Source organism: Populus trichocarpa, chromosome 10, assembly GCF_000002775.5.
Source record: "Populus trichocarpa isolate Nisqually-1 chromosome 10, P.trichocarpa_v4.1, whole genome shotgun sequence".
Lineage (NCBI taxonomy): Eukaryota > Viridiplantae > Streptophyta > Magnoliopsida > Malpighiales > Salicaceae > Populus > Populus trichocarpa.
Window position 1 is genome coordinate 4,582,676 of NC_037294.2, and position 16,274 is coordinate 4,598,949.

At 33.7% G+C, this 16,274-nt stretch overlaps 2 protein-coding genes across 3 annotated transcripts; both read right to left on the reverse strand.

Annotated features, from left to right (window-relative positions):
• Positions 1-6,554: 6,554 nt before the first annotated feature.
• LOC7497973 (uncharacterized) lies at positions 6,555-7,969 on the reverse strand. The gene is given in 2 exon segments (XM_024610870.2): positions 6,555-6,886; positions 6,889-7,969. Coding segments are annotated over 2 exon segments (480 nt in total). The 5' UTR covers positions 7,162-7,969; the 3' UTR covers positions 6,555-6,679.
• Positions 7,970-9,599: 1,630 nt separating this feature from the next.
• LOC7497972 (uncharacterized) lies at positions 9,600-14,820 on the reverse strand. 2 transcript variants are annotated; one of them, XM_024610868.2, is made up of 10 exons: positions 14,613-14,820; positions 14,241-14,472; positions 13,392-13,453; positions 13,069-13,123; positions 12,722-12,820; positions 12,348-12,434; positions 12,073-12,189; positions 11,253-11,345; positions 11,096-11,126; positions 9,600-10,055 (listed from the first exon to the last, which is right to left on the reverse strand). In XM_024610868.2, the coding sequence occupies exons 2-10, from the start codon at positions 14,337-14,339 to the stop codon at positions 9,871-9,873; spliced, it is 828 nt and encodes a 275-aa protein (XP_024466636.1). In that variant the 5' UTR covers positions 14,340-14,472; positions 14,613-14,820; the 3' UTR covers positions 9,600-9,870. The 2 variants fall into 2 exon arrangements, with proteins under 2 accessions (XP_024466636.1, XP_024466637.1); XM_024610869.2 differs by having other exon boundaries at positions 14,618-14,640.
• Between the last annotated feature and the right edge of the window lie 1,454 nt (positions 14,821-16,274).

The window sequence follows — 16,274 nt, forward strand, 5'->3', positions numbered from 1 at the left end:
AAAGATGTCAACGAGATAAAAGTTTGAAAGTAAAGGATGTTGGGTTCCTGAATATCATACACGCAGCGGAAATAATAAAACAAAAATATTTAGGACTTCTTAGGATTCTGTTAGACATATCTAAAGTTATTTAGGGATTTATTACTTGAAGATTTGATCTTCTTCAACTTTGAATAATTCTTTAAAGGCTGAGTTGTTGCAAACCACAAGTCGTCCAATTATCCAGCCTCCAACAGTAATATACACGAACCACTAGTGAGAAATCTCTTAAATTCTCATTTAAGAGAGTGATTGTTATGCCTAGAGTGCTAACTCTCTATTTTGTGACTTACATAGTTTTTCTATCTAACAGACAACAACAACTAAAAAATAAAAGGTATAACTTATTATTTATAGGAAAATTTGAAAAACCTTATGAATTGACAAATTATCAAATTGCCCCTTAATAATATCCATATATTAATTCAGAACAGTTTTAGAAATTAACTCAATCAAGTCCTTACATGATTTTTCTTGGTCTAGAAATATAATCCTTGTATTAATTATATTCTAGTCCTTAATTTATAAAATATATTTTAATCAAATCATACTTAATTAAATCATCTCAGTTTAATTTATGAGTAATGGTTTTTAATGTGTATGACTCATTAGGTTGCTAATATGTTGGTCCAAATATAAATTATAATTTTAATTAATAATTAAATAAATTAAATAAATTAAACAATTTAATTTATTATCAATTCAACAATTGATTAATTTATATTTGAAGATCAGGTGCATCGTCTATCAACGTGTCATGAACCTCTAAATATTAGAAAAAGTCATTAATGGTTTGACTTAACCTTATAGTGACTAATTTGTCAGTGTAATTAATATCCTTTCATCAATAATATTTTTATTTAACATTAAAGCATGTAGTATGTCTGTCATGCTAAATCATGTTTATTCTCTACATAATAGTTATTGATCGTTTGAATAAGATTTGAAACTCTTTTTAAATCTCATTCCACTTTGGTCAAGAATTTATTAGTCAATATTATTGAGAACAAATAAAACATTTTCTCTATTTCACCTAGGGTAATGAATTCTCTTTTGATCACTCAAATACCTTCATATAGTTCATGTTATACCCAATGTCTGCCCCTTCATTACCTTGATTAAGATAACATGTACCAAGATCAAAGCATAACATTCTCAATATAAGATAACTTAGTAATTTCAAGTCTAAGAATCACTTATACAACCTTCACGTAAGCCTTTCTATAGAAATAGGTGATCTCTTCATATGAATTTTTCATGCGGCTCAGTTCAGTGTACATGTCTTATGACAAGCACCTACATATTAATTCTAGGTATCCATTATACCTCAACTTATAAGAACAATTACTTTCTTTTATAAAAGAAAGAACATGATATGTACCAGTTTTTACGGCTCTAATAAATGTCTAGTTTAAGAGAGTATCGACCATGAATATTTTATGAACAATGATTTGATGTAGTAGAAATCTCATAATTATAACAACTTAATAATTTCTTTTCCAAAACATTTTTATCCCAAAGACTTTATATTTACTCTAGATTCATTAATCTAATATTATATGAATATTAAAGATAAATTAAGCCTTTATTAATAATAAATACATATTTACAAGAATATAATAATACCACATATAACCAATTGATTGGCCACAAGGTATATTAAACTAACAGAGGAGTGATGATTATTGATTGGTCATTAATTAATGTGAGGTCATTAATTAATGTGATTGACTCTAATAATAGAGAACATCGCTCCTCTATTCAAAATAGGAGGGATTCTAGTTTTAATTGTGAAATTGAAAGTAATTTGTAGGTATAGTTTGTGAAAGAATACTTTACAGGTAGACTAATTCCAAAGAAAAAAAAATATAAATTGAACTTTTTTCTTTTTATTCTTTTGCATGATTTTAACTTCATGCTATTAAGTTTTATTCTTAAGAGAAAAAAAAACTTCGTGTTATCTTAATTAAATAAATATATCTTTCGTAAATTTAAATTGTTGGGTGAGGATAATAATTTCTAGATGCTTGCATATATATATATATAAAAGAAAAGAAAAGAAAAATCAAGACATGTTAGTGAGATTTAAAACATTTAAATCGCTTATTTAAAACCTATTTTTTCAAGAACACTTTATTAACACTTCATTCCTACCTTCCTTCCTTTTCTTTTCTTTTTTTTTTTTGATTAATTAATCATAAGATTCACAACCTTAATTGAAAATAAAAGTGAAATGAAAATACATTCAATTTACAATTAATTATGAATATGAAACTCATGTAAGGAAGGTTGTTAGAATGTTAAGTACTCAAAGACATCAAACTCTTAATTAATTCGGATAGGTTGAAGAGGAAGACAAAGACTAGCATTTGTTTAATTACAAAGCAAAACCTTCATTACCCCAACTTGCCACTCGATTGTTATTCTTGATCACCATCTCATTTTGGATAATACTAGTTCATAGGCTTATACCACAAGTAGTATGAAAAAATTTAAATGTAACAAAAAGTATTCAGACTGTAGATAATTATTTGATATTATTATTAAATTTAGTTTAGTAGGTCAACCTTAAAATCAAATTTAGTTTAATTGACAGGTTAACCAAGGACAAAATTGAGGAAAAAGAATGAAATTGATAAAAAAAAAAAATCTCTTGACTCGATTCTTTACCTAAGCCATGTTTAAAATTAAGCTATGTGAAAAATGCTTCTATATAACCTAGTCAACTTGGTCGTTCCAAAAACTGAACGTGTATTGCTTATTGCCACTCTAGTCCAGCTAGATTTTTATAGGTCAAATTCTTATTTTGTTGATCGAAGAGAGGATGAACAAGATTTCATTTATTGTGGTGTATTGTGGCCTCCACTATTACTCGCCGAACTCACAACAAATTGAACAAATCAAGAGACCATGTTGCAACTCTCTTTAACATTGACATTAGATATTTCCAGGTCACCTTTCTTAAACCTGGCGTTGAAAATGAGATTCAACAAACAATTAACATGCAAGAAGGAAATGCATATATGATAAATGACAGAATATCTATTAATTATGTGCACTCTTTGTTGCATGTTGTATGAAACATCGTGTTATATTTTGTTTGTTGACTCATTATACAATGTTGAGATGTACAAAAATACATACACTCTTCTATTCAATCCTTTGCACAATGAATCACCATGAAATGTATATATTGGTCCTAATGTAGAACTAGACCCCTTGAAATGGAGAATTGGTTAAGGTCGAAGAAGTTCCACTTGATTGTATGACAAGATAGATGCAAGAGATGAAAAAACCTAATATAGACATAATATAAAAATTTCCAAACAAGATAACATATGTGAACATTATTAAAAGAGTTTAGACATTAATGTTTTTTTTGTTGTTGTTTTACATTTATGTTATTTCTTATTATGTTATATTCTATTGTTTGAATATTAATAAGTGATTGGGAGTAGTTTATAGTTTATATCTTACATGTTTGCATTGATACTTTGTGATGCCATGTATTAGGGGTGGTGCTTTAAGTTCATATGGAGTTTATTAATACGGTGGATTTCATAACCAATATGCTAATGACAACAATTTCATAACAATTTTTATTAATAGGTCAATTTTATGATTGTAGAACGGTCACACATTATAGGCCATATAGACAAGACATGTAAGTATATCTTTTTATTATATTCAATTATGTTAATATTCAACCGTATTCATAGTATCACAATCATGCTAATAATTATCTTTTTTCTTGTTTCATATGCCAATAATAAGATTTATTATCAATAACATATGTAGATGATTTTGCATAAATGTGTGGTGTCATATTAGAAGACTCTGATGGTATTCTTTTATATAACTAGGGGTTTATAGTTCTTGCAAATATATACCGATAACTATGTCATATATCCAAGATAACAACCAAACAAGTCGATGGTTGTTTGCTTCTTTTACAGGTATAATGATAGAAACAAAGTGTTTTGAATTTTCATATTTCATTTATTATTATAAAAATATATATGATCGTTCACTAATCATGTGCATGTTTTTTCTTATAGCTATAGTCCTAAAAGCATCTGCATGTGAGGTGTTTTCAGGTTAGGGGTGACCAAATGTTAGATAAAACTTTTGGGCTATCACTCCTATTAGGATTGAGGTAATATATATTTTGAAATAGATTTTCAGTAGCACATAAATTATAATTAGATTAAACATGTGATATATTTATGATTTGTAATGCCAAGTGGCGTGGGACTGGGATATTTATAGATAATCCAATTCATATTCTATCATTTATCATAGTGAGTTGGATAAACAGCAGTCTCATCAGATACGAGTTACAAAAGTATTTCTAATTTTTTTTTTTTTGCTTTGACTATCTTGTCTACACACCCACTATATAGTCCCTTTTTATATCAAATTATTTATAATAAAGTGTTTTTTTATGTATAGGTTGAGTAGACACCTTACTTAAAGGATGAACTCTTAGATGCTTATAAAGTTTGTAAAGATTCTAGGGACACATGGACATTAGTGGTCCCTTTGATATTTGTTTTTAGGTGGTGGAGTTGTGTTACTTCAATCATGTTATGTGACAATTCATGTGGTAGTAACACATTTCAATTGACATCAACATAAATGATGAGCTACATGTAATTAGTCATCATGGTAAAAATAATAATAATTAAGAGGTAATACATCAACATTATATCTCAAAGTGGCATGCATGGTAGGGAGAATTTTATAAAGGTACATCTTGTGATTTTAGTTGATGCTTTGGAGTAGGTTGAAGTACGAGCCCCAGACACCGTAAATTAATAGAATTGTATGCATTTATTATTTTTTCATTAACATATTATAAACAATGAGTTTTATATTTTATGTATGGATTGATACATGTCATGTTAATATTAAGCTGAGATAAACTTACACGAGGATCAACAAGCTACTACTATGGTTCATAAGGCCACTGATAATGTACAACATGCCCTAGCATCCAATTGATTTCGTGCTTGCTATTCTACTCTTGATTCAATCAGAGAGACATCACATCTAAATGATATTATAATTGAATATGTACTCAGACATACACATGACGTGTTGTAGATGAAGCCATTCCATAAAAAAGCAACAGGCTTAGATATAGTTCGTTATATATTATAGCATTAGTTGTATATATTTGTTATTTTTTAATAACGAGTTCATATTTTATTTTACTTGTATTTGATTCTACTTTTATAATTGTTTTAGGCTTGCCAATTTTAGGCATTATTATTGTTGAACAAATTATGAGTTTTCATATTTATGTTGGAGTAGTAGAATTTCAAACTATGCATTTTCATGTGAAAGAGTAAACAAAGAAAAAATGGTTAAGTGAATCAATGAGTTAATTATTGTTTTAGGCTTGCTGATTTTGAAATTTTATTATTGTTGAGCATAATTTGAATTTCTATAATTAGGTTGCTTAGAATTTCAAACCATGTTTTTCTAGGTAAATGAAGGCAATATAATTATGTAAAGTAATGAGATTAAGAAAGATAATTAAATCAATAACCCTTTTATAGACCACATTGTGATGTCACAATAACTAAATGAAGATTTTAACAATGGTAATAAAACTTGAATAATGGAACATTTTAAATTGTTTACAATAGGTTAGGAAAAGAAAAGAAAAGAGATAATGTTATAAGAGATTATTGGGTTGGATTTAATACAAGTAAAATAATTTAAAAACAATAATTATGTGATAGAAACAATAATAATAAAAAAAAAGGGTGACAAGATGGATTGTTTAGGATTTGGATCTGGGATTTAGGGTTTAAGATTTGAGTTTGTGATTTAGATTTTGGGTTTGGATTTAGGTTTCGAGTTTGGATTTTAATTAGAGTTAGGGCTTGGTTTTGGAATTTTGAATTTTATTAGGGTTGATTCAATTAAATATGGTTGAAATTTCAGGGTTTCGTGGTTGTAACCATAATATATTAAATATATTATTTTAAAAAACTTTTCTGGTATGTGCATCTTTCCTACAATTTTCTTTTGGGCAAGTGTCATTCTTAAAAAAAACATTCGATAAACTGTTAATTTTCAATGTTGATAGCCGACAAAACATCTCATGTACGTGTATTCTTCAACTTCTTCCTCTTCCATGATATCATCCTTGACAATATAAACATAAGAGTGAAAGTATTTAACATCAAAATGGTACGTACTGAAGCAATTAGAGAAGCAAGAAAAGAGGCTTCACTAATACATTATTATTTTTTTTTTTTAGTTTAACGTGGGTGTCTGGGCCAGCTTGTGCGCACCTCGACTAATCCCACGGGCCCTGAAGTTAACGACCATGTAAGCCTCCAGTGGCCATCATATGAGCAACCACAGGGCTCGAACCTAAGACCACAGAGGGAGCAAATCTCTTGATCCCAAACTCTTACTACTGGGCCACCACCTAGATGGTTAATACATTACCATTCTTTAGCATACATGTCGTCGTATTGTGATAACACAATCTGTAATTTTCAAGACACATAATTAATTAAGAAGCAAGACAAATTGAAATTAATGTTAAAGATGTGGACAAGAAAACAAGCTTTGATTTTCATTAACCACCCAACACAAACTATATAAATTCAATGAAAAGTCAACAAAAACTAGGCCTGGGTTTCTTGCAGACGGATATGCAGCCTCTTTGATGATCCCTGGAAATTCTATTCTTAGAATAATCCCTCAGATCCTCAAGGCTAATATATTGCTGCTTGACCATCCTAGAGAAATCAGCTCCAGTGTCGTGCACCCAAATGTAAAGGTGACGTGCTTCATCATAGTAATATTGCTCTTCATACCTCCACTACTAGTACTGCCACTCCTATTAGGCATGTAGGCTTTGTATATGCTCTTGCATTTTAGTCTCTTAGAAGAACAAGGCTTCAACGTATGCACCTTTTTCAGTATTGATCCAACCCTTATCTGCAGTTCAATTGGCCTGTCACTCAAGTTCAAGTCTCTGCTTTCAAATCCTGATGTCTGTGTATGATCATGACAACCATTGATGAAGCCCCTAAGAGGAAAGATGCTGAAACCTGCTAGTTTTCCTCTCAGGGTCTCGAAATGTTTGGTCACCATGAAATCTGACAAAAAGATATTTAGACCCGTTCGCTTAGCTAGGTTTGTGCTTCATATATAAGGATATATAGAGTACCAGAACTTTTTTTTGTTTGTTTTTTTAGGTTTTGGCATAGAATGGATGGATGTGATGCTTAGATTGTAGGGTCCTAGCCTTTCACAGTGGAAATGGTAGGACCTAACCACCACCAAAGTTGAACACAAGAAGACAATGGGAAAGCTGAAATATGGCAACAAAAACTTGTAAAATTACCATATCTGGCTTTCCTTTCGTTTGTTAGAGAAAGTAAGAAAAATAAAGAGAGCCAATGGAACCCACAATGCATTTAAATATTTTCATGATGAGGCTGCATATGATCTTGCTTCACCTTTCATCATTGGAATTGCTTTTGGATTTCCTCCTGTTCAAGTCTCGAACAAACTTTTCTAACCCCCTAAAGCATTTTAATATGTGAAAGTGTTACCTTTGATTTTGGATCTCAACATACAATATGGGGACCATGGCTTCTCAGTAGTAAGTTGTTCAATAACATGCTGGTCGGGACCGTACAAATTGCTGCCTAAACAGATAAACCACCTCCAACTATGCTATCAAACAGTACTTCCTATCATCTGTCAACAATGGTGTTTACTGTTCACCAAATGCCACAACTTCCAGGGAGTACTTGATTTTACCTTGACCCACAATACGGAACGTATCCAACAACCGCATCATTTAAGCACCAGGAATCTTCTATCCTTTATCAATCAATTGTTTTGTTAGTGCTTGGTCACATCAGAGGCTGTCTTCTTTGCAGTGCTAGTTCTTTGGCAATCTTCGTCTCCTGCTAATTTGGAATTATGGGTTCTATTCTCCTCTGTTGCTTATCGGCTGTTGGTCTTTTGGTGGCTCATTTGGCTTGCAGTGTCGTCTGTTTTGCTCTTGTTGATCAGCTGCGTTCTTGTGCGTTTCTGCATGGTAGCGGCTTCAGTTTTCTTGTTCATGGCCCTCTTTTGGCTCTTTGGTTAGGCTTGGCACCTTCTCTCTGACTAGGTTTCTAGGCTAACCAAATCAGCTTGTTCCCCTGTGGCTTGTGACACGGGTCGATTTTTCATCTCAAAAACAAACCTCGCACGGCAGCCTAGCCCCGCTAGACTCAGCCTTTTCCCTCACCTCACTCGTGTTTGCCTAGCAACTAAATGTTTTTCTCACCAAGAGGTTTCTCACACTCACTCCCGTTACATAGACAAGCGGAATACACAAACAAAGGTGTACAGAACCAAGCACACAAGATATTACAAGAAAACATTCCCAACCTTCATTAGTCTCGTCAACAAAGGATACACAAGTCCATTAGTGTATGTGCCATGCACAAGTGTTCTGCTGCCTACCAGAACATTACATGTTACACCCTATCTACAGCCTATTACATGGAATAATACAACATAACTGCCTCCCAAGACATGGGTCACGTTCTGGTCAGTTTGGCCTCTTGAAAAACTGCCGATAACTGCCTGCAATTGCTGCTTCTTCCATAGCCTGCCACCCAACAAGCCAGTTGTCCCTTCTGCCAACTTCCACGCTGCCAGAATAGGTGTATGCATGCCTTGGACTGTCCATCGTCCAAGTTAGGATTCCTGCAGAACATCAACCCATGTCCTGCCGAATCGTTGATGCACACTGCTGCCGAATCTGCCTATGCACACTGCTGCCGAATCTGCCAGTAGTGTATTACGTCCAGTCATTGACTATCCATCGCCCAGACCTATCGTCAGCCCTTGCTGCTGATTTGGTCGACGCTGCCAATCTCATCAGTGCTGCCGAATTCAACACTGTCCCATCACGTCATTCCAGCACTGTTTCATCGAGCCTTGAACAATCCATCATCCAAGTCTCCAGCTCTCGTCAGCACACTGTTGCGCTAGCTGTTGCGTGCTGCCGCACACGCATGCTACTAATTTTCGCTACTGTTATGCGGGCTGTCACCCCGTAGCTACTGTCCAGCAATACTTTCATCAACCTACACCCTAATGAATTTAACCTTGTAACAGCTTGCATGCCTTTTTCTTGGGAGTTTGTTCCCCTTTTTTAAGTTTCAAAGGGAGCCTGCTCCCTCGTGTATTTGCTTGTATATTTTGTTCATGCTGGTTCTCCAGCATTGTCACTTTTGATCTAATTTATATACTTACATTTGAAAAAAAAAAAAAAATCCTTCCTCTAAATGGTGATGCTGGTAACCTTTTCCATCCAAAAAGACCCTTGAATTTAATATCAGTTGGCATGGTAGTTCGGATTCTTTTTAAAGTGTATTTGGATTGAAAAAACATCATGAAGATATCAAAACCATATAAATAAGAACACCTGATAGGAGACTAGATACTGAAAAAACCGCCACTTAAGCAAGCGGAAGGGAAAATACAGATACTTCAAAGACAACACAAAGATGCAGCAAAACGCATTAGAAACAATGATTTCTTTCATTCTTCAGTGATTTTTTAATCCCAATAGAGAAGACAAAGCTCATTCAACACTATTTTAAATGCCGATCAGTCACTTCAATCCATACCTACAAATTTGTTTATTTTTAACCTTCTTTTCTTTTTCATTTTGTAAAAGATAGGACTGTACAGATATGCGAATAACAAATGACAGGCACTTAATGGTGAGCTATTAAATAAGAGCATTGCCCATCAAAAAGGTAGGAAAAGAATTTACACGAATTATGAATTTCATTTTTCATGCTTGTCTTCAGATGGGTCTATCTTGATAATAAGAGGCTGGTTCAGATTAACAGGAATATCCGCCACAATAGTTAATTGTGACGAGGCCAATATGAAATCTAGATCTTCATTTTCGGCCAGAGCTTTATCCAAAGCAGACTTGGCGACTTTAGTAACACAAAAGATTAGAACCACTGCAATAAACAAATAAATAAAAATGTAAATACAGTCAGAGTTCAGACAAGATAACAGGACAAACGAAGGTTGTCATTAGATTTCAAATTGAAGTAATCCATGATATACAGCCACAATGCCTATTCAATTTCTCTCAATCTAGTTTGGGATTAAGACTTTGTTGTTGCTGCTGCATTCAAATTCTCTCAACGCAACTATCTAACATTCATAAATTCAAGGACCACTTTTCGAAGGTTGAAAGAAAATCACTGGTCAGTTCAAGTTTTACTCGCATGCGTCAAAAAGATAGTTTTGAAGTAGAGTTTCATATATAAAAATTCTTGAGCACTTTCTTTTTTGGCATTGGTTACTTTTTTTCTCCTTTTGTTTCACAACATTTTCTTTATCAGGTCATCAAATCACTACGTTATTCCCACTCAATTATTACTTAATCGGTGATTAGATGCAGACAAGGAGACAGCCACACAACACAAAGTTAAGTTCATTTGACTTCTTGATATGCATTGACAATTGCTAACTACTTTATACTACCATAAGTTTCCTCATTGTCCTCAAAGGTCAAAGTCTCAAGCCACATGGCTGTAGGATCCAACTTGTTAAACAAATCCCATGTAGTTATTATAACCGGCACTTCACAAAGTTGACATTTTCAGTAAACAAGCCCCAACAAACACAGGAACAACTTTCACTGTGTCCACTTCTATTTAGCTCCTTCCATTTATATTGAAAATCACCAACTCCTTTTAGTACCATTATCTCCCCATTGTTCTCAAATCTTGAACAAAATGGCTACATAATCAAAATTGATAACTGAATCCTGAGTAATTATAATTGGCACTTAACAATTAATGGTGATGTTTTCACTAGACTGGGCATTAATTTTTTTTAAGACCATTAAAACCTCTCCCCATGGGAACTCGGAAGAAGAAGAAAACGTTTTCAATAGACAAGGCATTAATTTTTTTTATGACCATTCAAACCTCGAAGAAGGAGGAGGAGGAGGAGGAAAGACGCATGTTGGCATGTCATTGCAACTTACCAGATACAAGAAGGCCCAATATGATAAACACCTACATCCACAGTAAAAGAGCCACAAATATATCAGACTACAGATGAAAAAGATGACTCAGAAAATGACTCAAAAGTTAAGAGCATATATAAAACTCCAGCATATATGAAAAAAATAGGGTCCTTACCCAACGAGTAGTTGAAAACTCACTCCACCCATGCGTCACATCAGAAAGATCCTTGAGAGTTGTTCCAATGTATACGAAAGCAAGTGTTATTGGCTGTAAGAAATACCACGTTAGATACAGTGGCATGACTCTAACCAGTACTACCTTCTCAATTAAATTCTTTCATGAACATCTCGTGAGCTAACATAATAAGTAATTAATGACATTTCCAAGAAGAATTGACAACAAAAGAAAAACCTTAGATTTCCACATTTTTTTAAACCAATTTTTCTTTGTTTTCTGGATTTACACGGAGACAAACCAGCCAGTAATTGAAATGTTTGGTCCATAAACTTCACATCGCTCTAGCTTAATAAAAGCACTAAGCATAACAATTGTTAAAACAAGTCATCAAGTACCGCCCACAGTAATAAGCCAGTTCTTCTATGGGCTGGGACTCCCTCCCTTTGGTCAGTAATCTTCACACCAAACAATCTTTCAGTGCACATGTCAGGAAAAAACGTTGCAAAACATGCTTCAGAATTTATACCAAATGGGGGGCAATCAAAGTGGAGACCACATCACTTCAACATGGCTCAACAAGCCCATCAAGCACCCACGCCATCTTTCAATTTATTCACAAGAAAATAAACATCTTTTTTTAAATACATATTTGGCATTTCATAGCAAAACTTTTGTATCACTGCAGAATTTTAAATACACAAAACTTTTGTATCACACTGCAGCATTTTAAATACATGTCATTTCATAAGCAAAACTTTTGTATCGCACTATGGCATTAAGATAAATTCAGAGAGTACTGCTGGATGAGTGAACATACCATCATTCCTATCCAGGAAGCCAGCATGTATTCCCCTATCGGAACAGGAGTGACAGAAAGCAGGTAATTCAGCATGTTAAAGGGCAGTAAAGGAACAAGTCGTAGCAGCAGAACAATCTGTGCAACAAAATAAGAAAGTTCAGAGATTTCATAGAAGAGATACAGCAAAATTAGAATTAAATGGACAGGAAAGAAAAGGAAAAACATGGAACCTGCAAATATATGTTGAAACAAAATCACTGGAGTTTTGAGGATCAATTAAGAAGTACACAAACCTTGAAGCCAGACTTCTGAATTGCAATTGCAACTGACCTAAACTTCGGATAATCCTTCAACTTAGAGACAACGAAAGATCTCCCAATCTGAAGGCATCAGAATAAGATATAAATTAAACACTCACTTGCAGTATCAAACATAGAAAAGCTAATAAGAATTAAACACCAAAAAGAAATGAAAGTACATAACAAGAAATACATTGTTTCCTTTTTTTCTCAAGTCATTAATGGTATTCTATAAACAACAAAAGTAAGCTTAGATGAGCGAGTTAGCATAAGATTCAATAGCAAAAAGGCACTCATCTTCTCCTTCTATGAATATTATACTGCTGAAACTAGGAAGCATATACCATTGTAAGAGTCTAATAGCTTACCGTTCTTCCTAGAAGAAAAGCTGCCCCGGCACCAATGGTGGCACCAATAGAATCAGCAACAAAGCCCAGTGGCAACCCAAAAAGATATCCACCACCAAGCTGAAATATGGAGACCAAGTTACAAGAGAGCTATAGCTTATACATGCAAAATTTTCTTCCATGACTGCTTGAAGATATGCAGGGGGAGAAAGATCAAAGTCAAAGAATTGGGAGTTCGGAAGTTAGAGAACAAACAAAGGGCAGACAAGACAAAATAGAAAACAATAGAATGAAATAATTGATTATTTAAAATATTAAGAAAAGATAACTAAGCAGGCAAAAACACCAGAGAGATTATCAATACTTACAGTAAGCACTGCTGCTGGAACAGCCAGGACTGTTAGAGGAATATATGCAACGGCCCTGTAAATTACTAAATAAAAGTGAGATGGAAGGTCAATTGTTTTCGATGTACTTTGTGACAGTGCGGAGGGGGGTGGGTGGGTTATAAACATAAAGGTTCAAGTGATTGATTACAAGCTGAGAAATCGAGAGGCAAAGGGTTTCCCAATGAATAAGTATAGGAACTATTTATGGCCATGCACAGTCAGCTAAGGAAATCGAGGTAAGCAATTTAATATCCAGTAAATTAAAAAGTGCAAGGAACATTGGGTATATAAAATTGACTTACAGTACGAGAGGACCCCAAGGTCCAAGATCCTGCTCAACCCATAACAAGAAATCCTTCAAAATCTGCAAGGAAACCTCTTTAGTCAATACAAATACACAATTTCAAGCATAAACGATGCACACTCATTCATTATCAGCGCAATGTAATACTATAGGCCCATCATCCATAGTTCTTCAGCCAAAAGTGCTAGCCGGGGTCACTTTGACGATCACAGGACATAGACACCCAATGCAAGAGACTTGGGGCATGACACATTGTAAAAAACATACAAAACATCCACTTAAGTAAGGCAACAACGAATCTAGTAATTCAGAACAAAGTCCTGTCACTGCAACAGATCTTTACCACATTCCCCACATGAAAATTAACAACCACACAGAGATGATAGCAGAGAGAATAGAGATTGCATTACAGTTACATACTTAAGTAAGAATAACCTGAATCAATATGCAACCTTAACCATAATAACAAAACACACATTTTCATTTGTCTCTTATCAGCCCACAACAAATCCGGGGAGTGTCCCAGTAGTTTAAACACTGAATAAAGAATCAATTTAGTTCAAAATTATATATCGCTACATGGAAATGAAACTGGGGTACGATCACATTGCACAGAAACACACTCCAATAAGTTCAATTTCAAAGACAGACAAGCAAAACCATAACTGTACCTAAAAACCCACAAATGCATCCACACCAGAAACACCAAACAACCCTAAAACAGAAAACCACAATACGCTATGAATCAACCAAAAACTCCAAATCAAAATCAAACACAAAGGAGGAAAAAAAACCCCATCATAAAAAAAAAGTAAAAGTGAGAGAAACCCGGATGGAAAAATGGAACCTTTTCAACAGGGAGAGTGAAGAAGCCGAAAACAACAGCGGCAATAAGGAGAAGAAAGAAAGTGATCCTAAGAAGAGAACCCCATGTAAAAGCAGCCATCGAAGAGGAAAGCCTGAAACGCCAACGTCGACACTCTTCGTCGTCGTTTTGGCAATCTGATATTGCTTGCTTCAACGACAAGCGAGCTCTCAATCCTCCAAGATTTGCCAGATTTCTTGTCGTTTCCTGGAAACTAAAAGAAAATGGACGTGAAGGGGGTTTTTGTTTGTTTTTTCTGATAAAGTTTTGATTTCTGTAATTATTATTATTATTGTTGCTGCTGCTGCTGCTATTATTATAAACATAAAAAAAAATGAAAAAACTCTTACTAACCTCACCTCACCTCACCGTCAAATATCTGAGTAGATTCTGTGATTGTTTTGTGTTTGATGACAATAATTACAAGCGAAGTGTGAGTGTGTGTATACACACACTAGATGATCCGTATCATGCTATAGATTTATTTTTTATTTTCATTAAAAAAATATATTATTAAAATCTAAGATGTAAGATAATTGAGTTTTGCAGCAGATTAAGAAAATTGGGTTTTACTGCAGGACCCATCAACGTTGTGTTCAAATGTTAGAATTTATTGATTTTAGGACATAATGTCATACTCAAGAGAATGGATCCTAACACAACTCCTAAAAGAATTGGATTCTAGCGATGGACTCATTAGCCTTAAATCCTAATAAAAAAAATTAGATATAGCATCCGGACATGAGAAAATTGGGTCGTGCGCCGGACCCATTAGTATCCATGGTGAATGGGTCCGTTGCAAAAGCCATGACGAATGGATCCGTTGCAGGACCCAACTCTGATAGGTCCTACGACAAGATCTAATTCTTTTGGGTCCACAGTCCGGACCCATGTCTAATTTGTTCTGTTTCTGGATCTATGGCTAATGGGTCCTGCGGCAGACCCATTCAAATTTATTAATTATTATAGTAACAATATTAACTATAATAAAAATAATAACATTATAATATTAATAATAATATTAAACTTATCTCGCCCAAGTTTTTATAGTTCTTATAGTAATAATGTTTTTTAAATTTTTTTAATAATATTAATAATAATATTTAATTTGTCTGCCCAAGTTCTTATATTTTTTAATCTTTTTAAAAAATATTTTATGGTTTTTATTTGATAGTAATAATAGTTTTTTTTAATTTACTAATGATAATAATTTTTAATTTTACCCTTCAAATAAAATCATCAATAATATTTCTTTCAAATTTATTAATGATTATATTAATAATTTTAATTATTATGAAATAATATTAATAATAATTTATTTTAACCTTCAAATTACATCTATGTTTTTTTGAGTGGGCCAAGTCCAAGGTAGCGACGGTCCATCACGCATGCCGGAACCACTACTCTTGGACATGGCGGTGGTCAAGTCCAAGGTAACTGGACTTGGCAGGTAGCCTAGTCCAAGGCACCTGAACTTTGGAGTCGGGCAAGTCCAAGGGACACATGGACTTGACAGTTAAGGAACACGTGGACTTGGCAGGCGGGTCACCTTCATGGGACCAGAACTTGACAATGAGCCAAGTCCAAGGAACACCTAGACTTGGCAGCAACCAAGTCCATGGGACATGTGGGCTTGGCAAGCGACCAAATCCAGGAGAACATGAACTTGGCAACGGACAATCCAAGGTACACTTGGACTTGGTAGCGGACAAGTCAAGGGTACACCTGGACTTGGCTGCTCAACAATAATATCTATAATATTAATAATAATATTTAAATTATGCACTAAATATTTTATATTTTTTAATCTTTTTTAAAAATTAGGTTTTCCTTAGATAAGAAAAATAGTTTTTTTAAATCTATTAATGATAATAATAATAATAATAATAATAATAACAATAATAATATTTATAATATTAATTATAGTTTTAAACGCGCCTGACCAAGTTCTTATAGTTTTTAATCCCTTTAAATCAAATGTATAGTTTTTCTTCAATAGTAATAATATTATTTTCA

What these genes read in the sequence shown, in the direction of transcription:
- LOC7497972 (XM_024610868.2), bottom strand. Translation starts at nt 14,339, where the DNA reads ATGGCTGCTTTTACATGGGGTTCTCTTCTTAGGATCACTTTCTTTCTT. An exon ending in TTCCAGCAGCAGTGCTTACT is followed by an intron (nt 12,821 to 13,068) that starts GTAAGTATTGAT and finishes TCCATATTTCAG; the next exon opens with CTTGGTGGTGGATATCTTTT. An exon ending in CTTTTCTTCTAGGAAGAACG is followed by an intron (nt 12,435 to 12,721) that starts GTAAGCTATTAG and finishes TGATGCCTTCAG; the next exon opens with ATTGGGAGATCTTTCGTTGT.